Raw genomic sequence first — 24,541 nt, forward strand, 5'->3', positions numbered from 1 at the left:
ATTAGGTTCACCTCTTCAGTTATTTCAGAGTTTTGCTTGGTTCAGTGTCTATTTGCAGCAGTATGGTGGTATCTCTGACATTCTTGTGCATTTCTTAATCTCCAAAGTGTTTTTTGAATTTGTTGCTTCTTTATATCCTGGCTGTGATTTTGCTATGAGATTAATCTGAAATTTTCTGTAAAAGATGTGGGTAATTAATTTATTTCACATGCCTGGTTAGAGGCCCCTCCTGTTCATTAGAAGCAGAAAGTCCATCATGACAAGGCAGCTCAGCCTCATAGAAATTGAAGAAATGGAGCTTTGTAGAGTCTACAGATAACTCCTCCCTCCTACGCTGAATGGAGACTTGTTAACCTTGATGCAGAAAAGTACTTCCATCTTGTTTTGCATGTTTTTCAGCTCACATTCCCATCCTCGTCTTTAAGGGATCGGGGAAGTACAAAATGATTTATTAAACTGGTCTCCCATCTTGAAGATTGTACAAGAATCACGGATCATGCAGCCAAAATGTAGAAGCTTGTCACTGACTTATAATCCAGACTGGTGCTGCTCTCCGGAAGAGGCAGGCTCCATTGGGACGGCTCTCGCCTGCACCCCCGACACCTCCCACACCTCAGAAGGTTTAATGACCCACGGGCTGTGTCTTAATGCTTGAAACTCCCTGCTTGCCGATAGCACCCTGGTTCCCGGGGTGTGCGGCTGGAACATCGGGGTGTGTGCTGGCCTACGCCGGGTGGCTGTCTGGGGGGGCCTGGTCCTCCTAGGCATGTTGCGGGCCCTCTGCCTTTGGGGGGTGGGGCGGCCGCCTCTGGGCTCCCGGGGTCCTGGGCCCTTCGCTTGGGCTGCCCTGGGTGGGCCGGTCCCTGGCGGGGCCGGCGGCTGCTGATCTTGGCCCACTGGGGCCTGTGCCCCGGGACCGTGGGGGGCTCTTGCTGGGGCTCTCCTCTGCTGCCCTTCGGGTGGGGCTGGAGTTGTCTTTGTGGTGGGGTGGCATGGGTTGGTGCTCCGGGTCTGCTGCTGAGGGCCCGGCCCAGGCCCTGGTCTGCCTCTGGCCTCCGTGGAGGCGAGGTCGCATTTGCATGATCTCACTCACCACTCTTCATCACTGATCACTCCTTGTTTCTCATGCTCTGCATGCTGACACAGTCACTGAGTTGTCTAGTGGGTTTTTAATATTAAGCGATAATTATTAAAAAAGGAAAAAGAGGAGAAAAAAAAAAAAATTTGTATTTTTCCTGTGAGTTAGTATCTGGTTGCTGTTATGTCTTTTTGATTTGATTTGGTTATTATTTAAAAACTCTTAATGACTGGCAGCCCTGTTTTTTTTTTTGTTTTTGTTTTTTTTTTTTTTGTTTTTTTTTTTTGTTTTCTTTTCTGTGTGTGTTTCTGCTTTTGTAAAAGTTGTAGGAAATTTTCTGGTGTGTTCATGTACAGGTGTAACAGTTTGTTGTCTGGTGATGGTGTGGATTGTAGGGTCGTTTTCCTTCTGTCTGTGATCTTTTTGTCTCCTTTCTTCTTTCCCTTTTGCTCTTTTTTTGCTATTTTCCATCTTTTTCTGTCCCCTCCGGTCAGGTCCAGCAAGATTACATAGATTCCGTGATTCAAAGTAAATAAATAAATAAATTAATCACATTATCAAGAGGAGCCTTACCCATAGGCCTCCCCTTGGCAGAGCAAATTTGTTCAGCACGATACAGCAACCAGATTATCATTTTGCTTGCTATGATGCTGGACAGGACAAGTTAAAAAAAAAAAAAAAAAAAAAAAAGAAACTCCCTGCTTTGCTTACCACTGGGTGAAAGCAGTCTGAGTTGGAGCCTGGCAACACAAACCTTCTTAATGGCTCCTTATGAGGCAGTGACGGAGTTGTTGAGTATCAGCTTGTAGGGTTGTCACGATACTAAAATTTCAAACTTGATACCGATACTAAGGATGGTGCTTGATACTCGATACTACTTTTGATACGATAGAGGAGGGGAAACAAAATTATTATTTTAATAATAATAAATAACACGATATAAAACAATACAACAAAAATATAGAAGTAAATATAAGAAAACTCATTAACAATGTAAAATTATTTTAAAACTCTTTTTAGTTCATGCAGAGTTGCAGTCTCGAGTGTTCTCAGACTGTTGGCTCACACACAAGTGTCTTTTTCCTCAATAATACTTGAGATGAGATCAAGTAAACAACAGAACAAACTAGTTAAGATTTACTTTTTAAAACTGGAATAATTAATTAAAAACATTTAAAAAGACTAGCTTTTAAAATGTTTTTGTCTACAGTCTACATTAAAGGCATTAATATCTGACTGGAAGCCAGGGTGTGATTAACCAGTAGCACACACATTTAAATTTCGGGCTGGTTATGGAGGTTATAGAACGTCTCCTGCTCTTCCTGCAGCTCGAGCCTCGTGTGAGCACTTCTGTAGGGGGAGGGGCTTGCGGTATGACCCACAACTCATTGAGAAGAGTAAACCATGTTCTAACAAACTGTTTTCACGTCAGCCTCAAAGTCTCCAATAACACCAGAAAAAGTCACTAAATTTGTAGCTAGTCGCCTAAAAAAAGTGCCGAGGTCAGAGGTCTAACAACTGATAATGGGTCCTCCTGGGAGATGCTGTAGGGGCGGGGCTGCCCGCTCCAGTACCTGTTTAAAATGGGGAGAGGCAGCTGTTTTTTTCCGTGAACCAAAGTGGCATTTAAGTATCGATACCTGTGCAAACTAATATCTAACAAGATGATAAATTTTAAAATCAATTAGTATCTAAGAATCAATTTTTTTTACAACACTGTCAGCCTAATAACACTACATGTGGAGGTGCTGCTGGTAAACTGGAGACCCTCGGGGCTTAAGTTAGAGCAAACTTTTTGAGCCATGACCACAAAGATAACATGCATTCGTGTTTGCGACCTCCACCATCACGCAACAACTTGATGTATCAAATGGCTCATCTTGCAGCCATCCTTTAAATGTAACGTTGAAAAACTGTCAGAATCTTAATAAATAAGGAGGATAAAGTTTTCTTTGGAGGTTCACTGCTTTGATTAAAATAATTGGATTTTAAAATTTTGGGTTATTTAAAGTCTGTAGTTTATTTGTTCCCATCAGTAAAAGTAATCCTGCGTGGCAGGGTTTGTGTGGCTGCGCCTGCCAAGCTTTGGTGTTATTAGTGAGATTACATGGCTGGCAGTCAGTGTTGGCTCGTGCATCTGTGTCAGGACAGCTGTAAACTTGGTGTGTTTGTTAGCCGTCCTTCCAGAGAGATGACCAAGATGCTGCACCAGAGGGAAGACTACGGCTGTCAGCTAATCTCAAATGACTGAATTCAGACTGTTATGTAATAATTGTAACAGAGACAGCACACAATACTTTACATCTTAAACTACATATAATATTCAGTTATATTAACCCTCACGCATCAGCTTAGTTTATTACTCTCAAGTAAAAAAGCTGCTTAAACAGTAAATTTATGCACTTGACTGTTTTTTTCTTCTTCTTCTCCACAGTAACCTCTTTGAAGTGCAAATTGATTTATTTAAAGACAGTATGTATGACTGTTAAGCTCAATAATACAAGCACAAAAACAATCAAATTGAATGCATCAGCTTATAATGAGGAAATGGCTGATTTTAGTTGCAAATAGTTAAAATGAATAAATGAAAACCGGATATCACAGAATGCATTATTATGTTTTTAATAACAGCTATGCAGACCTGCTGTCTATTGCTGACATAATCTCATCAAGGACCTTCATGATGGCTGTCATACACCCATGTCCAACCTGTAAACCAGTTTGCAGACCAGACAAAATGTGATTTGAGAGAAAGAAATGGCTTAGTTGTTTTTTCATCAGGACTTTAGCTAAACATGGCAATATAGATATGCAATAGTAATTAGGGCCATCTTTTAAAGATCATGGCTGTTTTTAAGTCAGTAGAAAAGGTCGAAAGCTGCAGAGAGAAATGAAATATTCTTGTGATGGGAGCAACCTCAGTATCATGTTAAAGTGCCATCCACAGCCACAACAGGCTGTGGAGATATGGGATTACCACTGGTTGCAAAATCTCTTCTCCACATCTCTCTGCAGTGAGATTTCCTCCAATGATGACAAGCCTTGTTTTTCCAGTGAGGAAGATGCCTCTCAACACCATCACAGTGCTTCCACCAAAGCTGCTACCCTAGTGGTGCAGTAGTCAGCATAGCATTCTCCACGTCTTCTTCATACTGTGACCCTACAATTCAACCGACCGCTGAAACGGATTCTGGTAATCAGGCAACAAAAGAGAAATAAACAGGAGATTTATTGCCAAGAAGTATTGTTTAATAAAGAAATTATCCACCAAAGAAAGTGTTAAAGTTGAATTCCAAAATTTGTCAAGAGTCTTCCTTGCAAACTAACTGCACTAATCCAGCCAAACTGATGTCCAGATCAACAGTAATTTAGTAATGTCATTGCACTTCTTGTTGCAATGACAAAGTTCTATTCTATTCTAGGAAGAAAACTAGGCCAAATGAACAGAAATGTCCTTAATGATGCATGAGGGTTAAAATAATTTAGTTAGATCATTATGTTTATGTTTGAAGATGAGATGGAAATTCTTTATCACCTACCAGTTTGGAACCGATGCAGCTCGATAAGTAATCTGAAGACGTAGTGTACGTGGTTAATTTAGGTGTGAGGACAGATGGCTTCCTTGTGCCTGTTAAAGTCTTTAGCAGTTTGGTAATGAAATGTTGAAGCAAGAGTATTGAACCCTTTTAAGTACTATGGCATCACCAACGATGGAAAATACCACTCGTCATGCATTTTAGGGTACTTAAAGGGTTAATATTCATTCCTCTAACCTTACCTGTGTTTGTGTCTAGGCAGCTCTAAAGGGAAACGCCAGAAAAAGATTGTCTGCAGGACCCAGAACTACCTAAACCTGTATGCTGCAGATGGCCTCCGCACGCTGTGCATTGCAAAAAAGGTGAGCAAGCAGCCATCAATGAACCTTTTGAAGTGCCTTCCCTCATTAAACTGCTTCAGAGCTTGATGGAGAGTGCTGGGCGTTTCAGTAGCTTTTTTTGGCAGGATGTGTTTGCAGCCCGGCACAGATGATCGCACGGAGCAGCCCTTCCAAAAGTGACATTCTTCGTGACTCAGCTGCAATCTGCGCCTCTTTCCCAGGCTGCTAATTTATGCTCTCACAGGCCGGATCATTATATTCCTGCTTGTACAGAGCCCATCGCAGAAGCCAAGTGATAAAACACCTCATCAAGGTCTCACATTCTGTCGTCCTCCTCCACCGTAGAGGGAGAGGCCGCTCTGCTTTTCAGTGCCCCCCCCCCCCATACTCAAACACATATTGCTTTAAGTGTATGTGTATGTAAACTTTTGTGTTTATGTGTCAGATTCTGAGCAAAGAGGAATACGCCTGCTGGCTGCAGCGGCACTTAGAGGCGGAGACAGCCATTCAGGGAAGAGAGGAGCTGCTGTTTCAGTCAGCCTTAAGGTTGGAGACAAACCTCCACCTTTTAGGTAATAAACTTCATCTTTTATTCCTCCTCCTCGCAGATAAATTTGTATACCATAATGTTGGAGTGTCTTTCATTAACATAATTTTTTGTCCACAGGAGCGACCGGCATCGAAGACCGGCTGCAAGATGGCGTTCCAGAAACCATAGCATCATTGCGGAACGCCGGTTTACAGATATGGGTGCTGACAGGCGACAAACAGGAAACTGCGGTCAACATCGCGTACGCCTGCAAGCTGCTGGACCCTGACGAGGAGATCCTAACGCTCAACGCCGACTCTCATGTAAGCATCCACGCCCACATCCTCGTGATATCAGTCCAGCCTGGACTGTAGACGTGGAGCTTCATAACGTGTTGGAGCTTTGAGAGCACCAACTGACTTTTGGCTCAACATTGTGGCCTCCTAGGGTCTGCTAGTTGCCTGGCAACATCAATGACCCAACAGTAATTCAGAGCACCACGATAGAATACAGCCTGTTCCAGCGACCTTCTTGTTGTGAGGTTGCAGTGGTAACCGCTACACCACAGTGCAGCCTTAGATATTAATTAAATATTTATTATTCTAATATTTTGATACTGAAATCAAATATTATCATATTTCATTTGATAAATTGATAACTGAATATATTCTGGTTGTTATAAAAATATGTAGGTTTAAATAATTCATTTAATACATCTTATACAACTTAAATTATGATGTTATCTATAATCCTTTTTAACCCTCAATACACTTAGTTTAATAATAGTTATAGTTTAAGAATTACCTTCTAATATCTGTCAAACAGTATATTTTTACATGTTTTTGGTGACACAACTAAATAAATGGGAAATCTAGTTTTCCACCTAAAAATATAATTTAAAACTGGATCTTTGTTGTGTGTGGACACAACACGGCTTCATGCTTTAAGTTCCTTTTTTATACTTCAGTGGGTCATAGGTTAGTGATGATGGCTTAACCAATAAAAAGAAAAAACCTTCCCTTTTAAAAATGTTCAGGAACAAAGACTGGACTAAAAAATAAATCAAAAAGACCACATCTAAAGCAAACTTTGAAGCACCTCCAGAGAGCCTGAAGAGCTATTGTTCAAGATCCCTTTGAAAAGATTACAAAAAAATTCAGGCTGACAAAATATAAAGAAACAAGAGGCTTCCGGCTTTTACACAGCACTCTGTGTACTTCAGTATTTACATATTGAACAGTAAAGTTTGACTAATTTAAATGCAAGTGTAAAAGGAGAGGGTGTTTTCATAATTGAGCATCTTTTATTTTCTTTGGCTTAACAGTGTCTGATTGAACAGCTGTTTAACCCTTGTGGGTCATTTCTATTTACAAATCTTTCTGGTCATTAAAGGACAAAAAAGTGTCAAAGTGCTCATCAACTTCAGTCTTAATCCTCTTAAATGCCAATTTAATTACGTGATGTCATTTTTTATGGCAAAATATACAAAAACATGAGTTATTTTCCATACAATTCACAATGGGAGTTGAGCTCTTTTTTTTTTTTTTTTACGTACTTCCGTGCTAGCACTCCCTGCAACACAATATTTTAATATGCTAGGAACCATCAATGCTAACATGTAGCATAAAAAAAAACTCACAGGGAGAAACTCGGCCAAAAGACTCTACCAGGCATTGGCATCCAAACCAAACACAGTTCAAAGCCCAGGCAGTTATGTGGGAATTAACAGAAACACGAAAACAGCCACATTCACTTTAGAGCTTCTGCTCATTTGTCCATTTCAAGCGAACTGCACAAACAAGTCTCTGCTGATTACAAAGATGCCTGTCTCATCACTGTGGGACCTAGCAACTAAGAAGTAGCAACAAATCACTTCAAAAAGCATGAAGAATTTTTTTTTTATTCCATTAGTCTGCTAATGTTTTCTTCTGTGACTGTGAGTTTGAAATGAATCAGAGAGGTATCTGTCGCTTAGAAAAAGGTTTACTGTGAAGTGTGCACTCCTCATCCTACATACAAGCTTTGGGTTCACTTCTTTCTGGAACATTATTGATGTTTCTATGGTGAATTTGGGCATTATCACTTTACTATCTGGACTGTGATTGGTAGATAGAGGTGTAAATGGTTAACAGCAGCCAATGGGTTGCCAAAATATTTTTTTACCAGTGAAATATGATTTGTTTTCCACTCTGGTACATGAGAAGGGGCCTAAATGTGCAGTCCCTCCCTTTCAGTGATTTAAATATAAATAAACATAATGGTTGAGTCATCTACTGGAGGGGTAAATAGAGATTTTAGATTTATTTTAAATTTCACAAAGCTCAATCCAGCTGCACCTTTAATGTGATAAAATCTCTATGTGCATCTCTTGATTCTTCAATAAAAGCAGTTCGGTGCTGTTAAAGCACCTGGCTACCAGATGCGAAGCAGGTCAAGCAGTTTTCTTAAACCTCACTGTGCCCTGATTCTCAACTCCCACCCCCTCTGCTTCTCTGTCTCAACCAGGAGGCGTGTGCATTGTTGCTGGAGGAGAGCTCACACTACATCCAGGCCAAATTCCTCTGCAGCTCCGGAGACCCTTCTGCTAACACTAGCTTGGCACCCTTTGAGATCTATCCTTCCTCATCTCCGTCCTCTTCATCCTCCCTTACCTCGCCCCTCTTGGTGCACCGGCTGGGCTTGGTAATTGATGGTCGGACCTTGGCTTACGCTCTGGATAAAAACTTGGAGGATAAGTTTCTAGCCATTGCCCGAAGCTGCCGCTCTGTACTGTGCTGCCGCTCCACACCACTGCAGAAGAGCATGGTGGTCAAACTGGTGCGGAACAAGCTGAAAGTCATGACTCTGGCCATAGGTAAGATTTAAAGATCACTGAAATGAAACATGTTCAAAATACAAACACAATGTGATGCTAAGATCTTGTTAGTAGATGCTGATGGTGGAAGAAATGTTGCTAAAGCATTTCACATTAAAATAATTGCTTGTAAAAATCCAGCAGCATCTAAATGGATAAGAACAAGCCCAAATTCTCAGACACAGCTGCTGACAGGATAAATTATCACCATGAAGACGACTCAAAAGTCCTGTATCCAGTATCAAGAAGCAGAATCTGACCCTATACGACTCCCAGTGGCTAATATCGGTAAAAACAGGCCTTGTGGGAGATTTGCTGCAACTATTCGGAAACTCTGAACATCAGACTGCCATGGATACAGTAGAGCTGTGACTGAAGGCTGCTTTTCCCATTGATCCGGGTTTATTTTCATTCCTGTTGAAGTGTGTTGCTTTTCTGCAGTCCCTCCCTAGCAATGATTTAAAAAAAACAGCTCAAATCCCAATCTGTGATTGATTACTGAGCGGTTATTGAAAGGTTTAGCACCAGGCGCCGGCTCATCTCCACTTTCCCAGGCGTTTGGAAAATTGTGGTTTGTTTAGTTTTAGCACTGCAAGGCTGAAATGTTGCAGGCGATGTCTGGGACAGCTAAAGTGGCAGATGGAGGAAAATCTGACTCACCTGAACATCTGGATTTCTTTATTTAGTTACTGGAGCTAATAAAACAGCAGTATTGGTAAATTCAGTAACACAGATGCAGCTGTCAGCCTCTGAAACTTAGTTGTGAGGTTTTTTAATCCATTCTGAACAAACTGTACAGTAGTTAAATGTCTCATCTGGTCATTTAAAGGTTTCTTTTTCTGGGGGGAAATTCCTTGACGTTCCACACAATAAATAAATCCAGACTCAATGGACACTGTACATGAATATTTATGAGTGGTTTGCATCGACCTTTGCAGGGTTAATTGGTGTAGTGCTGTGAGGGTCTCAGCAGTTCACACTTCATCAGCTTTTTACGAAAGGAAACATGCACAGAAATGTAGAATATGTTTTTTAAAATCAGATCTTTGGGCTTTTTGTGTTAAGTACATGTAAATTTTAGTAGTTCCAAGGTGATGTTTAGCAATGTGTAGCATCCCCTCTTCTTTTAACAACTGTCTGAAAACGTCTGGGAAGTGAGACCAGTTGCTGGAGTTTTAGGGGAGGAATGTCCCGTTCTGGTATGATGCAGGATTCTAGCTGCTCTATAGTCCTGGTTGCTGGATTTTTGCTTCCATGATGCTCCAGATGTTTTGTGTTGGTGAAAGGTCTGAACTGCAGGCAGACCAGTTTAGCAGCCGGACTCTTCTCCTGTGAAGCCATGCTGCTGTGATGGATTCAGGATGTGGTTCAGCATTGTCTGAAATCTACAAGGCCTTCCCAGGTCCGAACTGGGAAAAAAAAAGCCAGTCACCTCATCACCTGGGCCATCTCCACTTATACTGCACGCACGTGTTTACACACACACACTCCTCAAAGCTTATTATTTTATAGACCGGCACACAACTATAAGCCACCAGTCCAGTTCTATTGTCTCACCTACTCTTGTTAAAAGACTCAATGCAACAGTCACAACAGGACTCCTTTATTCATATGATCTCAAAATGAGCTCATATTTTCCATGAAATGGTAAAATGTCTCAGTTTCAACATCTGATATGTTGTTTATGTTCTACTGGAAATAAAATAAGGGTTGATGAGATTTACAAATTATTGCATTCAGTTTTTATTCACATTTTCTGGAATTGGGGTTGTATTATCTAAACACTTCTGTTGTATTATTACCTGGTTATTACCTTTTTTTTTAGCATGTTTTACTTATTTATGCTCAGATAAACTTGTTAACCCTGGTACTACCTGCTATAATAAAAAGCCAAAGATTAGCATTAATATTCCAATTATAGATAAGAATTTGCTTTAGAGGCAGACAAGATGTGACAGGTCTGGTGTGCTGGTGTTGGAGTGATGAGGCTCACATACTGATAAACATGAGAAATTTATCCTCCTGTTTTCCCACAGAGGTGTGAAATGAAAGTGATGTGAGCAGCTGCAGTGTTTCTTGCTGCAAACAGAGCAATGACAACAAAAAATTTGCTTGGCTTGCACAGGAGGAACTCTCCTGAGTGCAGCAGGATCAAATAAATGGGAAAACAGTGAAGATGGTAATAAGTCATGGACATCCCTGTGTCACCTCTGCTATCCTCCAGCTTCATTAAGCCACAGTGTGTAATTACAAAGAATAACACAGTTTAATGTAAGCGGTCACTGCAGAGGGTGTGTGTGATGAATGGTGCACCTCTCTCCACTTTTAATTTCCAAGACAGCTCATCCCAACATAACAGCAGGAGGAATCCGGAGGAGCTTCACTGCTCATCTTTGGTCATGTGTATATGAACAGTAATAGTGTGACTCCTGACTTTTCTCTAAAGACACTTTGTCCACATGAGATGCAGACAGGATGTTGCTTTTTCCTGTTTACATGTTGCAATGCAAAGTCTGATTAATGAGTTACACCCACATTATGTCAAGTGTCATATCGGGCGTCTGTTTTTAATAACTATTAGGGTTACAGCAGCAGACCTGGCAACTCTGCAGCATCAAGACCCGCGGAAAAGCAGCATAGGGTACAACAAGGTGCTAGGAAAACGAGAGATGTTAATTCCAAAATTAAATGCTGTATTAAAGACTGGAAGTTCGTCACTTTCCATAAAACATTACATCTGAACCATATCGTCAGATCAGACTTCCACATGTAACAAAAAGTTAAAAAACATCTGTGTTGCTTTGTTTTCATTCTGTGTTAAAGTGGGAAAGTATGACAGGAAGACTTATTTATGGTGGCTGAGAAGTCCAAAACACATTTACATTTAAAAACACATTCAGAAACAAAATTACATTTAGAAAACAGATTTGCTTAAAAACAAATGTAAAAAATATTAAACACTTGTACAAGTGTCGAATCAAATTGAGAGGCAAAACACAAATACGATCCTGAAACAAATGAACAAAAGACGGCTCTAAACAAAAGAAGCGAGAGCAGCTTCCATCAAACTCGCTCACCACGAGTGTTTGAGCTGCAGCTGGAGGATGTCCTGGAGAAGATTCTTGGAAGAAAAAAAAACTAAACTTTGGACCGTATTGATAAAACTACTTGTTGGAGAAACTGCAAAAGTTACTATAAGGCAGCTCACGCACAGAAACTATAGCTCCTCCTCCTCTGCCGCAGGTCTGAACCCCAACCTGGAGTCTTTGCTGCAGGTCACTCCCTCTGTCTCTGACCTCCTTCCCTGTTCAGCAACTAGGTCATAAAGACCTCCAGAGCCATAATAATAATAATTATCTATTTAAGATGCTGCACGGTGGCGTAGTTAGCAACACAGCCTCACAGCAAGAAGGTTGCGGGTTCGAGCCTCGGCTGGGGAGGGGTTAGAACATTGGCCTTTCTGTGTTTGTTCTCTCTGTATCTGAATGGGTTCTCTATGGGCATGCATGGTCAAAGACATTAGTTAGGTTAACTGGTCCCACTGCACCACATTCCCAGTCTTATTTAAGCTGTTTAAACTAGTGTTTAAGGTAAAAGACAAATTCATATTATAACATAAATAAACTGTTTTTGGTATGAACCAGTGTACCACTCGGGACAGTTTCCACCTGCGACAAGTCAGTGTGCCATGAGAAAAGTCTGTTTTCTCACAGTGAATTAGAAGATGTTATAAAACTGCTGCAAGCCACGTTAAAACAAACATGTTAGTGGGAGATGACACTAGATGATAAAAACCAAATGATTTTACCACAACAGACCTTGTTAATGGATATTTTAAACAATCCCAGTTCATTGTTTCCTCTTCTAATCACAGGTGACGGGGCCAACGACGTCAGCATGATCCAGGTAGCAGACGTTGGTGTGGGGATTTCGGGACAGGAGGGCATGCAGGTAAGGGGGTACATGGGCGAGGCAGACTAACACCGAGGTTCGATTTACAACAGATCATAAAAAGATGTTGTTAAGGAGCTATGAGGTAGAAGATGAGGGTAACGGGGAGGGGGCTGGCATTGTGGTGTAGTTAATGGCTTTTCATTACTTTTAAGTGAAAGTTTTAGTCTATAAATAGTGTAGTGTGTGTTCCGCTGACTCAGGAGGCCTGTCCTGTGTCCTGCAGGCTCTTTTTATAGGGGGCTTTAGGTTAGACTCCACCAACACCAGCTTCTCTTTCTGCTCTAAGGTCACAGCCAAGGTGGAGTCTGACATATACAGCTAAAAAAAATGTAATAGCCAGAGTCGTCCTTCCTCCCCTGTGCTCTTCCTGTAGCATCCTGTTCCAGAGCGGTGAACTCACGCAGATAGTGGAGATTCCCAATTAACTTCCTGGGGAGGCTTCGCATCTGTTACAGCCCCTGTATCCTGTCCTTAATTTTGGGACTAGATTAATAACTGTTAATCAAATTAGCTCTTTTTGAGGCAGTGGTCAGTCCTCGGGATCTGATGCTTTGCTGAGAAGTACTATTTTACAGTTATAATTACACACCTTTCCTCGGGGTGTGCGCTCCCCTTGTAGTCGTTAGGACGACATTATTAAAGCTCGGCAGGAGCCGATCGAGGCGTCCGCTGTTTCTCTTAATGTTGACAGTTGAGAGGTGTCATAATGGTTTAGCAGCGCCCTTTAAAGTCCCACCATGGGACTCGTTACGGGGGGGCAGGGGGGTTGATGGATAAGACCAACACTCCTGCTGGTTTAGCTGCGAATGCCTAAAGGTAGACAACTGGTTTAAGGGTTATTGCTCTGGAAAGATTACACCAATGAAAAGCAGCAGGCGAGTGGAGCGGGGACTGTCATTTCCAACTGGTTTTCTTCCTGATGTCGTCTGTTGCTCGTAAATGCTGAAAGTGGGATGAGGAGGGTCGAGACTGAATGTGGGTTGTTTTGCAGGCGGTGATGGCGAGCGACTTTGCTCTCCCACGTTTCCGGTATCTCCAGAAGCTCCTACTGGTCCACGGACACTGGTGTTACTCTCGACTGGCAAACATGATCCTGTATTTTTTCTACAAAAATGCTGTAAGTCACTTTCTTTTAGCTTCTCTCTCAAAGGAGAATGAGTTCTAAGTTCTGTCTTCTCATGTGAATCCATCACTTTGGTTCCCCCAGATGTTTGTGGCCCTCATCTTCTGGTATCAGTTCTACTGTGGGTTCTCTGGTTCTGCCATGATTGACCAGTGGTATCTCATCTTCTTCAACCTGATGTTCTCTGCCTTCCCACAACTCATCACTGGCACTCTGGACAAAGACGTGTCCGAAGAGACTCTTCAGCAACTACCTCAGCTTTACGTCAACGGCCAGAACTCTGAGGTCCACGCTGTCCAATGTCCAAATTATTTTTACTGCCTTAATCTTTTTTTAATAAGCAGTTTTCTCCATTAACAGCTGAAAGCGAAACAATTTCCTGAACATGTTTAATGTAATGAAGCTTTTTGGTCTTGCAGTGAAACGGGACTGGTTTTACAGTTGTTTTTTTCCTTCTAAACCATATTTTGAGAGTTGGTATGTGGCTTTTTTATTTTCAGAAAATTTTTGGTTTTGTTTTTTTTATGTTTTTTTAAGTATTTGTTTTTAACAATATTTTAAGCTTGGGTACTCCAGCTTCCTCCCACCGTCCAAAACCATGCATGTAAGGTTGCCTCGGAGTGAATTGAAGCTCATTAGGCGATTCCCACCGTTGCCATCTTGGCAGCGTCACGCGTGCCGTCATTCCTGGGAAGTCCAAAAATGGGCAGAGAGGTGGAGCTGAGAGGGAACTGTGAAGTTGGGGGTGGATGATTGACACCCGAGCTAACTGAGCTAACGGTAGCTAACCAGGTAATGGAGGTAGGCGGGCTAAAGCTAAGGTGCGCTGTTAACCGGCTAAAAACCGCGTTTGTGCTGCACTCTCCCTTCTGCGGATATTGGATTCCTGTCAATCAAAAGGACACGCCCTTAATTATGCCAAATTTCAAGATTAAATAACATCCAAACGGATGAGTTAGAAAAAAATTCACCCCCCTCACAGTTATCATGAAGGTAAACTTGACCTTTTAATCCTAAAATGATTTTTTACCAGGCTTTAAACATGTTTATTTCTGCTGTAAATTTGGTCTTTTAACATGGGAGTCTATGGGGATTGACTCTGTTTTTGAGCCAGCCCCTAGAGGATGAGGGGGGAATTGCACATAGGCTTCACATTTTACCGGCCGAGATTTCCGCTTGGTTGAAAACCTGCTGGATTGCGTCCCTCGTAGGATTGAATTGAATAGTCCTGGTTTGGAGCTTTGCCACTACACGGCTTCAGCTTCACTCTGTATTTTATTAGAACTAAAACAGCATCAATAAGCTTTCCATATTTAAATGGTTTAGCCTTTTTAAAATCTGCACACAAATCTCAGCAGCAAAACTTCTTGCATGAACTATTTTTGGAACATTTCTCAGACCAGCCACATGATGATGTAATGATGTAACTGTGAACAGGTTTCCATGCCGATATTGCCATTTATGCATTACAAGCACCACTACAGATAATCTAGCCAGTCCAGCTCTATTATTAGATGATGGCTTTTAATGGTTAGACAAGATTATAGACATCTAAAAAATAATAATAAAAGGACCATGTATTGTTGAGTAAGACTTTAATATCTGTCTTTCGTTTGAACACAAATTCACGTTAAAACGGCACAAATGCATTTTGTTTGCATCATAAATAACTAAAGATGTTTAAAATGGAAATAAAAAATAGTATATTTTATTAATCTCGGGGAAATTATTAATATATGTATATAAATATTAGTATAAATAAAGCATAAGCCATGAAAAATATTAGATTTGGTTCCCTTTATCCTGGTAATATGAACATTGATATCTTTGTTGAATGAAACACCTAATTATTAATTTCACAGTTCAGCTTTAGATTTATTAAATATGAGATGCCTTACTCGAGATGTCTGGATTTGTCTTGCAGGAATATAAGCCATATATGTTCTGGATGAACATGATCGATTCCTTTTACCAAAGCCTGGTCTGCTTCTTCATTCCTTACTTTGTGAGTCTGCTTTTAGTTTCCATCATCACGCTCAGTTTTTGTTGATGTTTTGTATTTACTCTTCATCATCTCCCTCTTTTAACCCTGATGTCCTCCCTCCCTCCCCCCCCCCAGGCCTACGCTGACTCAGACGTGGATCTGTTTACATGGGGAACTCCCATCACCACCATCGCTTTATTCACCATTCTGGTGCATTTGGGTGTTGAGACCAAAACATGGGTAATAGCAGCTTATGTGTCATTTTGCCTTGATTTTAATCTGAATTCATCTATAGTTTTTCATTTCCTTGCATTTTTCAATGCTTTAAATTCAGCCTGACAGAATTTTTTTCTCATTAACAACTCTCCTGGACATGCTTGCTTCTTGTGCAGGGGGAGTTTTTATGGAGAGTAGTATTGACCAAAGGTAAACAATGCTCACCTGGCAGGTGCCACATTCACCAGCCGCTCATACAACAGCTGCCATTAATTATGTGAGTCGGGACAATGCTCCACAGATTTATCCATTAGCTCTGTTCAGATAACAATATAACAGACATCTATTTTAGCTATTTTCTATATGTACAGAGAGGAAAACACCTACTTGAATTATAAATGGCAAGTAGGCTTCACTGTTCACATTTCCATGCTTGTTGCGAACTAATTCATTCATACACTGCATGTATACACTGGTCTTGGTCACTGGCTGAAATGTGGAACCACAGGGAAAAGGGAAAAGGTTTCTTCCAGCTCTAAAAAGATCAACGGTGGCCAAATGCTTACGTTTAAATGGCAGTTCTCGCCTCTGGGCTCTTGGGGCCCAGTCTCGGCCCATTGGGGCCTGTGCCCTGTGACCGTGGGGGGGCTCTAGCTGGGGCCTTCTTCTGCCACCTTCTGGGTGAGTCCGGGGTCGTCTTCGTGGTGGGGTGGCTGGGGTTGGTGCTCTGGGATGGCTGCTGATTGCCCGGGTCTCTGGGCTGCCCCAGTCTGCCTCTGGCCTCCATAGAGGCCTGGTAGCATTTGTACACTTGTGTGTGTTTCTGGTACTTTAGTTGTTGTCAAGACAAATGTTTGTTTGTTTTTTTTTTTTGTTTTTTGTTTTTTTTTTTGTTGTTGTTGTTGGTTAGGTTATTTATTTTAGGAACTCCTGGTGATTCTCAGCTTAGTTTACCTGTAAAAGCTGGAGGAAATTCTGTTGTGTGTCTGTACTGCTTTAGCAGTTGGTTGGTGTTAGGTTGTATTGAAGGGTTGTTGCCTTCTATCTGTTGTATCTTTGTCTCCTCTTTCTTTTTTATACTTTGTACTTCACTATAGGGCAATGGGAACCGACGTCACAGTGCAGTGTGTTCTGGAATGTAAAAAATACAATTCTGAGCCCACAGAAAAAAACCTGACCATTGCAGATTGAAGTATTTAAACAACCATAATGTTGAAAGTTAGAAACTAACTAAATGTGCGCTCTAGGGACAAGCTTCTTCCCGAGGCGAGGGGACGCTATACAAAAAAGATCGCATCGATTGGAATAAATTATCCAAATTAAACATCAGTTAACCTGAGACCTCGATGCCTTACCTCCTCTGACTTTTCCTTACATTTTTGTGTATCTGGTCTGTGGTGTGAGCACCTTTACTGAGGCTCAGTTAAGAAATTTTAAGTCTTTGAAGTCTCGTGTACAGTTTCCAAACCCTCTATTTGTCCGTCTACCTGATCTAACATGGTACACATTTTCAACCAGCTTGGGATATCAGAAAAATTTATGTCCGTGTGTCTCACGGCGAATATCCACGCCATCTGCCTCCTCCTCGTTATTTCCGACACAAGACTCCGTTAATTTTTTTTCCATGTAGGAAAAGTTTTCCTACAATTTTTCCTTCTGTCAGTCGTTTGCATTGCAACCCACTATGCAACAAGTTCTCCCCATGGCACTCACGGCACCTCACTAGTTTTCCCGTCAGCCACTGCGGGGCTAGTGGCATGGCGTCACGTTCCCATGCCCTGTTCTCCTTTTTTTTCTGTCCCCTCTGGTCAGGTCCACCAAGATTATGTAAATTTCATAATTCAAAATAAATAAGATTTAAAAATAAATAAATAAAATTATAAAAAGAAGTCTTGTATCCATAAAGCTCCCCTTGGAAAAGCAAATTTGTTCAGCACAACACAGCAGCCAGACCATCATTCTGCTGCCACCATGCTGGACAGGACAGGAATATTTCAATTCAGAAATATTACTTAAAATCACTCCGACTGTTGGATGTTAGACTCTGAAATGGTTAAAACAACATGGTCGCATATTTAAATGATAGTTGTTTCTTTTCACTGAATGACTATATAAAAAAATCATCATCCATCTCAAATACATTTATCTTGCATTCTTAAAGCAACGCTACTTAAGTTTCTGACCTTAAACTTGTTTTTGACTCATTTTGATGTCACACTGACATTCCGTAAGTACATTCCTGGAGTTGTCGTTGCCCTGAAGCGTCCTGAGGAGGAAACTGCATTTCACAAATATTTTTTTTCCAGCCAAATATTTTTTTTCGGAGCATCGCATGACCACTACATTTTACTTTATGGCACCACGTCACATGCCAGCAACTGGATATCAACACACTGGCCATTTTCAATATGTACCGTGGCTGATCCAGTCAAGAAACCCAAGTTGACATGATCGGAGGAAGAGAGAGGAGAGCAAAAATAAAGGAGCAAGTGATGAGACAAGAGACAACGTCTGACTGTTTCTTTTTTAACCCTGTCCTGTCCAGCATCCTAACATACAGAACGGTGGTCTGTGTGCCATATTTTGCTTGACAGATTTGCTCTACCAAGGGAGACATGTTATATACATGGCTGCCCTTGATATTTTTATTATTTTTATTGTAATCTTATTTTCTTTAGTCTTTATATGTCAGTGCCGAACCTGACAGGGAGATAGAGGAAGAGGGGGAAAAAGGGAGAAAAGGGCAGGATTAAAATGTGGAAATAACAGTTGTCTAGGCTGCCTAAAACACACCACAAAAAAAAACTATATAAACTGGTTTTTACTGAATTAGCCGTCTTTAGGGAGCACCATATGAGCTGTATGAGAGAATGCTAAAACAAGACTAATCCTCATATGACTCTTTGTACTGGTAAAAAAGTTCATCAATGATGCACATATAAATTTATGATGCTCATTTTAAAACTGTCTTAAAAAGTTTGGGGAAAATGTCCTTAATATTGAAACATCTCTCCTTATGCTTCAATATTCACATGGCTGATCATTAAATGAGCCCGTTTACATGAAGATAAATATCAATATCTGGTAGTTATCAGATTATCGTAATAATCTGATATAGAAAAATTCTTATCTCCCATTTTCTAGTCCTTTATCTGATTTGTTTTGGAATATGTACATAGTTACTAACTTCCTGTTATTTACAAAATATCCAGTGTTTGCTGACCATAGCGGTGGTCATGGTGTTAGCATTAGCTGCTAATGTAGGAGCTAACAAGCTGCAGTTTAGACTAAATGTGAACGCTGTACTTATTTTACACCCTGACTTGCTGCTGCTGCATGCCATCTTTTTGTTTGTGTTCCTATCACATTGTGACAGCGTCAGACTTATTTTTTAACAAAGAAGTTCTAAAGATGGAAGCGATGCAGTTTTTTTTTTCTTTTTTTTGCATATGCACAGATGTAAAAAAAAAAACTAAGTAAAAAATATATTGGCCTACATGCATATAGATATCAGACTACTTCTGAGAACTCTAGGGGTGTAAATCCAATTTCTTATAATCAGATAACTATCATCTAATAAAATGTATTCAGAGTTTGCTCTCTACATGACACTTAATATGAAAACTCCAGAAATCAGGTAATGATCAGATTTTTGGGTGCATGTAAACATGCATCTTCAGTCACGTCACTTTAATGGGCATTTTCCAGTGTATACTAGGAAAGTAGAGGCAGTTGGCACATCCTTTCAATTTGCAAACATCTGGTATTCAATGAAGAGGAAAGATACAAACAATTTATCAGTCTACAAACACGTTCGTGAATCTAACAGATGGTTTTCTTAAAAACATTTGAAATACAACTTAAGAACGAATTTAAGAAGATTCATAGGAAGACATTAGTAAATGAGTCCTGGTGATCTTTGTAGCATAGTATATAAAAGATCAATGTAGCCATTGCTTCTCAAATATAAACCTGCATTTACTGTGAAACCCGTCAGATTGTGTACAGGTTTCTGAGAAAATTTATTTTCACTTGATTCATTACCATAATCAATATTTCCTAAACGAGTTAGTGGTTCAAATCAGTAGTTTCAAGTTTTCAATTAAAATATGGTGTTTGCTTTGAAGCAGATAAATCTTTTAATGGACCTGGAATAACATGGAATTTCATTTGTATGACTGATGTCTACATTTAACTAGAGTAAAGGGTTTCTTGTCTGTGTTTTCCTCCCCGTAGACCTGGATTAACTGGCTGTCTATAGCCTTCAGTATAGGCTTATTCTTCAGTGTGGGTCTGTTGTACAACTCCTCCTGTCCCACCTGCTACTCCCCGTCCAACCCATACTGGACCATGCAGAGGCTGCTGCAGGACCCTCTCTTCTACTTGCTGTGCACCATCACACCTGTAGCTGCCCTGCTGCCCCGGTACTCTCCTGTTCAAATTGTAGATTAATTAGAACTCAGTTTCTCAAATATTTTTGTACTGTGTTTTTTGTGTTCTGCTATCAACACCATGTTTATTTCAAGAGCCTGGCTTTTATCATTGGAGTAGTTTCCTGATGTCTGGTTCTGGTTTATTTTCCAGATATTTTTACAGGGCGTGCCAGGGCACAATGTTTCCAAACCCAGTGCAAGTGGGAAGGCAGTTGGATAAACTCCCCGCCGACACCCGCAGGAACATCCTCAGCCTGAGCAGAGTCAAGATGGGGTCACCGATCAGCCCCAAGCCTGCCTTCTTGTCCCTCACCAAGATCTCACCCGAAGGTTGCAATAAAACAGACCAGAGGAGCATCCCTGGCTGCAAGGCATCACCAGCCAAACAGGATCTGGCCTTACAAACAGATGAAGAGAAGGGCAGAAGAAGCCCGCCGGCACCCACACACAGTCCAAAGTGCCTCTCAGATCTCCACACGTTAGCTATTACAGAATCAGACACTCTTCCCTACGCCAAAGACGCTCCCACGCTCTCAGGAGAGCTGCAGCCTCCTCCTGCCAAAGACTCAGAGTGCCTTAATAAGACTTTAGAGTTGTCAGAGCTGAGTCTGACCAGCTGGACCACCTCCACACCTCTTACCGCACAGATAGACGGCATCCTGCTGAACTTGCCCCCTGACGGAGCATCGCAGTATGTCAAATTTACAAGGAGCTCAGAGGAAGGACTCAAATCTGAGAACGTGGTTCAGCCAGCACACAAGACTGAGCAAGATGCAGAGAAGTCGCTGCACACCGCTTTGTGATGTCTTAAAGTATGCTACTCGTACTCCAATTTGCACGATAGTTTTTCCATTTTTATCTAATTTTATTGTATTTTTCAAGGAGATTATTTTATAAATATGCAAAAAGGTACTTTATATTTTTGACATGAAGCTAAAGTAAAAATATTTTTGACATTTGGGAAATGGAAGAACTGGAATATCTCTCTCTCTCTTTTTGTGTTTCTCTTTTTGGGAAATTTAGATTCCACAAAGATGCATCTCAGTACTTGGATCAGGTTTAATTTAAAGCTGACCAGAGAAGAGACATTCCACTGCTAAGTAATTTGGGAGTTTGTTTTCTCTCTGATATATTTGTTCTTTTAGCTCAGCCTGTAAGGGGCATTAAGGCCTGGGTCAAGACACCCCCGTGGCCTCAAATCACTGCTGGTTTTACTCCCACCAAGAGAAGTTTTCTGTTTTCAGCGCAAGGACTTCTGTGCAGATTATCCTGAAGTTTAAACGGCCATGCAGATGATCGTGGTATTGTCTCAGCAGTCTTGTTGGCCTTGTTGCTGGATCACATTTGTTTTACTCTGTTTTAATCATTACATTCCACTGAATGTTTGTCTGAGTTGTTAACTTTACACAGAATAATGACGTTTTCATTTCTGTCTTTTTGCGCTTGAGGTCTACCAGGAATCTTGCTTTGTTTGTGTGTGTTTGTGTCTGTGGACAAACTTTAGTTTTATGGTTGTTGGAGTGTTAAAACTGGGTTTTAAAGGTGATGGTTACTACTGGAGCTGTTATGCATTATGTCTAATATCCTCTCAAATGTGTAAAGAGGTTTGTCAGTGTGTGTATTGATTTGCTGGATCTTATTTTTTTAGCAATGTTGAGTTTTACATTATAAATTGAAATATTATTGGGCATTTATCATCAGTCTTACCAAGAACTGAGATAACCAGATCAACACAGTTGACATCCCTGTATCAGACTGGAATTGGACAAATCCAAGTCTTTAAAATGTCCAAAATCTCAAAATTTCATTAAATATTGTATCGCTTTTGTTTTATCTGAACAAAAATCTAGAGCTTGGCTTTGTGTTTACCAGATAATCGAACACTAATAAAAGCCATGTAGGGCCTCTCAATGATCACCAAAAGAAGTTGTTTTTTATCTTAGTTGTTTTTGTTTAGTTTGTTTTAACAACTTAATGAATGAATGAATGAATGAAAAATACTTTATTAATCCCAAAGGGAAATTCAATAAAATAAATAAATATAAAAATAAAAAACTTAAGATTAACTCCTAACAATTAGTAAACTGTTAAAAGTCGCTGCAGACTTAGTCTGAATCTGACACCCTTAGCACAAACACACTGTACCATCATGCTAATTAGCTTTAGAGGTGCTGGACAGCATTTTTTTTGTACCCTTAAATAAGACCCAGCTGGTCCCCAATCTTAGTTCTGAGTCGTTTTCTGGTATTTGATTCATTTTAAACATTAAAATATATTTTAACAGAGTGTTACTCAGTACAAAAGTAGACAGATAGCTTAGCTTAGCTTAGCTTAGCTTAGCTTAGCTTAGCTTAGCAAAGTGAGGGTAGAAATGGAAGAAATTCTGCCTCAGAATTGTTGGTGCACTTGTGTACAAAAATATTGTGTGGGCTTAATACGTACTTTTCCACAGAGCAGAATAGTTTTCAATTAAGAAAACAGCAATGGACCACAGCTGTAGTGCTAGTTGCCCCCCCACAATAGCAGTTTACCAGGCTACCAGCTAGCTCTGTCACAGGGCAACTAAATCTAATCCAGCAAAAACGGTGTCACTGTTAACAAATGAGATATGCTAATTAGTAAGATTTGGAGCCTCTGGTTGGCAGATTTTGTTCTTGGTCCAAGCTAAGCTAAGTTTCATCTGGTTAGCTTATTTTGCCAACATTTATCAGGTTTTGTAAAACTCAGCTGTCTAAGAAAGCAGATGAGTGCTTTTTTTCAGACCTGTCAAACTTTTTCTTTAAGCATTGCACAGGGAGTTGACAACATGCTACCATCATGCGTAAGAAACAGATTTACTTGAAGGTCCTGTCAGCCGTTTACTTCATGTTGTGAGTTTATGCTAAGCCAGTCTATTTTCTCTCTGTCACTGTTCAGCTGTCAACCAAATCCTCAGTGCTGAAAGGTCTTTCCAAATGTAAAAGATCTTGCTTTAAAATGTAAATTTGCACTTTTAAGTATTTTTAGTTCCGATGACAGACACAGTATGCAAAGAATGGGAGGCATTATTATTTTCCTACTTTCACAAACAATCTTTTTTTTTTGTCCTGTGCACAAACCAAGTCTGGGAAATTGGAAAGATGCTACAGTTTTATGATAAGCATTGACAGACTGTCTATTATGTTGTTTTTTGTAAAATGCAAAACATATACCAAAGATCTTATATATTTCTATATTTTGTAAGCAGTAGTATGTGCCTTAACACTGGATACGAAATTGCTAATCTACTAATGATGCTGAATCTGTATCATGTTTGTGTAAATATTTATGAGGCTACATGCTTTGTGGTTTCTTTCTTCCTTTTTTTTTTTCCTTCTTTCTCGTTGCATACAGCGTTTATCTGGCACGTTGTTCAGATTCAGACTCAGTCTGTTCACTTTGTTTCATCAGATCTGTTTGTTCTGTACTCTCGCTGTCACACTCAGTGTGCCAGAATGAAGCTTAAGTGTGATCAATGCTACATTCCAGCATATCCACTTTAACTTCTTTCTCATTGCACTACTCATTGCCATAATTATTTTGTGTCTGAGCTTTTATTTTTTTCTTGGCTCTTCGACCCGCTGTATGTTTTGCAGTTTTACTGTAATTGTTGCATACAGAGGGAGTTTTCTGCTTTTCGCCCTTGAACTATACTGTTTGAAGCTGTTGTCTGGTTTTTGTATGGAGCTAGAAGACACGACATGCTGAAGAGCTCCAGCGATGACCAAATTATGTTCAGAATTACAGTATTTCATATCAAGTCGCTGACCTTTGGAATAATTGGAAATTTGCTGTACATGGCTGCTTGTGAACAAGATAAAGCAAAAATATAATAAAGTATTAGTTTTTCTTTTATCTGTTTCTTTGAAGAGGATTATATTCTTCTTTTGTGGTTTTAGCCTTTTGGACATTGGTTTGCAAAGACGATTATGATTAATTAGAAGGCTAGTGGATAAACTAAAGGATAACTTACCTTGATATAAACAGTAGTTATAAACACAGCAAATGTTGGTTCTGATCTTCAAGTGTCTGAGATATTTTGGGGTCTGCTAGATTGTATAAACACTCACTGGCCACTTTATAGGGTATGTTTTATTAACTTAATAAAACGAATATCTAACCAGCCAATCACATAGCAGCAACTCAGCACATCTAGTCGTGTAGACATGGTGAAGATCAAGTTCAAACTGAACATCGGAATGAGAAAGAAATGAGATTTAAGTGACTTTAAATGTGGCATGTAGGGCTGGGCGATGTGAACCAAATCTTATACCTCGATATTTTTTACCTGAATCATGGTATACGATATGTATCTTGATATATATATTTTTTTGTCAAGTAACCAAAGAGACAGCTCTAGTTTAAAGCCTTCAGTGCTAAATACACTTTTATTAAGGATCAGCAGCACATGTGCATTAAAACAGCTAACTGAAATTAAAGTACCTTTATATTAAATTAAATGCTCCTAAAACAAA

At 40.2% G+C, this 24,541-nt stretch overlaps 1 protein-coding gene and 1 long non-coding RNA gene across 2 annotated transcripts in view; one reads left to right on the forward strand and one right to left on the reverse strand.

The window, feature by feature from the left end:
- Window positions 1-21,873, forward strand: part of atp10a (ATPase phospholipid transporting 10A) — a 42,707-nt gene extending 20,834 nt beyond the window's left edge. Inside the window, exons 11-21 of the mRNA XM_042006844.1 lie at window positions 4,873-4,976; window positions 5,401-5,527; window positions 5,623-5,807; window positions 7,990-8,338; window positions 12,213-12,289; window positions 13,284-13,409; window positions 13,500-13,700; window positions 15,340-15,420; window positions 15,535-15,639; window positions 19,852-20,039; window positions 20,200-21,873. Coding sequence (XP_041862778.1) covers window positions 4,873-4,976; window positions 5,401-5,527; window positions 5,623-5,807; window positions 7,990-8,338; window positions 12,213-12,289; window positions 13,284-13,409; window positions 13,500-13,700; window positions 15,340-15,420; window positions 15,535-15,639; window positions 19,852-20,039; window positions 20,200-20,851 — 2,195 coding nt within the window. The 3' untranslated portion in view covers window positions 20,852-21,873. The remainder of the gene's footprint in view (window positions 1-4,872; window positions 4,977-5,400; window positions 5,528-5,622; window positions 5,808-7,989; window positions 8,339-12,212; window positions 12,290-13,283; window positions 13,410-13,499; window positions 13,701-15,339; window positions 15,421-15,534; window positions 15,640-19,851; window positions 20,040-20,199) is intronic.
- Window positions 1-24,260, reverse strand: LOC121653423. Its single transcript, XR_006012786.1, has 3 exons — window positions 24,167-24,260; window positions 13,365-13,370; window positions 1-13 (listed from the first exon to the last, which is right to left on the reverse strand). It is a non-coding gene; the product is annotated as an uncharacterized LOC121653423 (long non-coding RNA).
- Window positions 24,261-24,541: the final 281 nt, after the last annotated feature.

Source organism: Melanotaenia boesemani, chromosome 14, assembly GCF_017639745.1.
Source record: "Melanotaenia boesemani isolate fMelBoe1 chromosome 14, fMelBoe1.pri, whole genome shotgun sequence".
NCBI lineage: Eukaryota > Metazoa > Chordata > Actinopteri > Atheriniformes > Melanotaeniidae > Melanotaenia > Melanotaenia boesemani.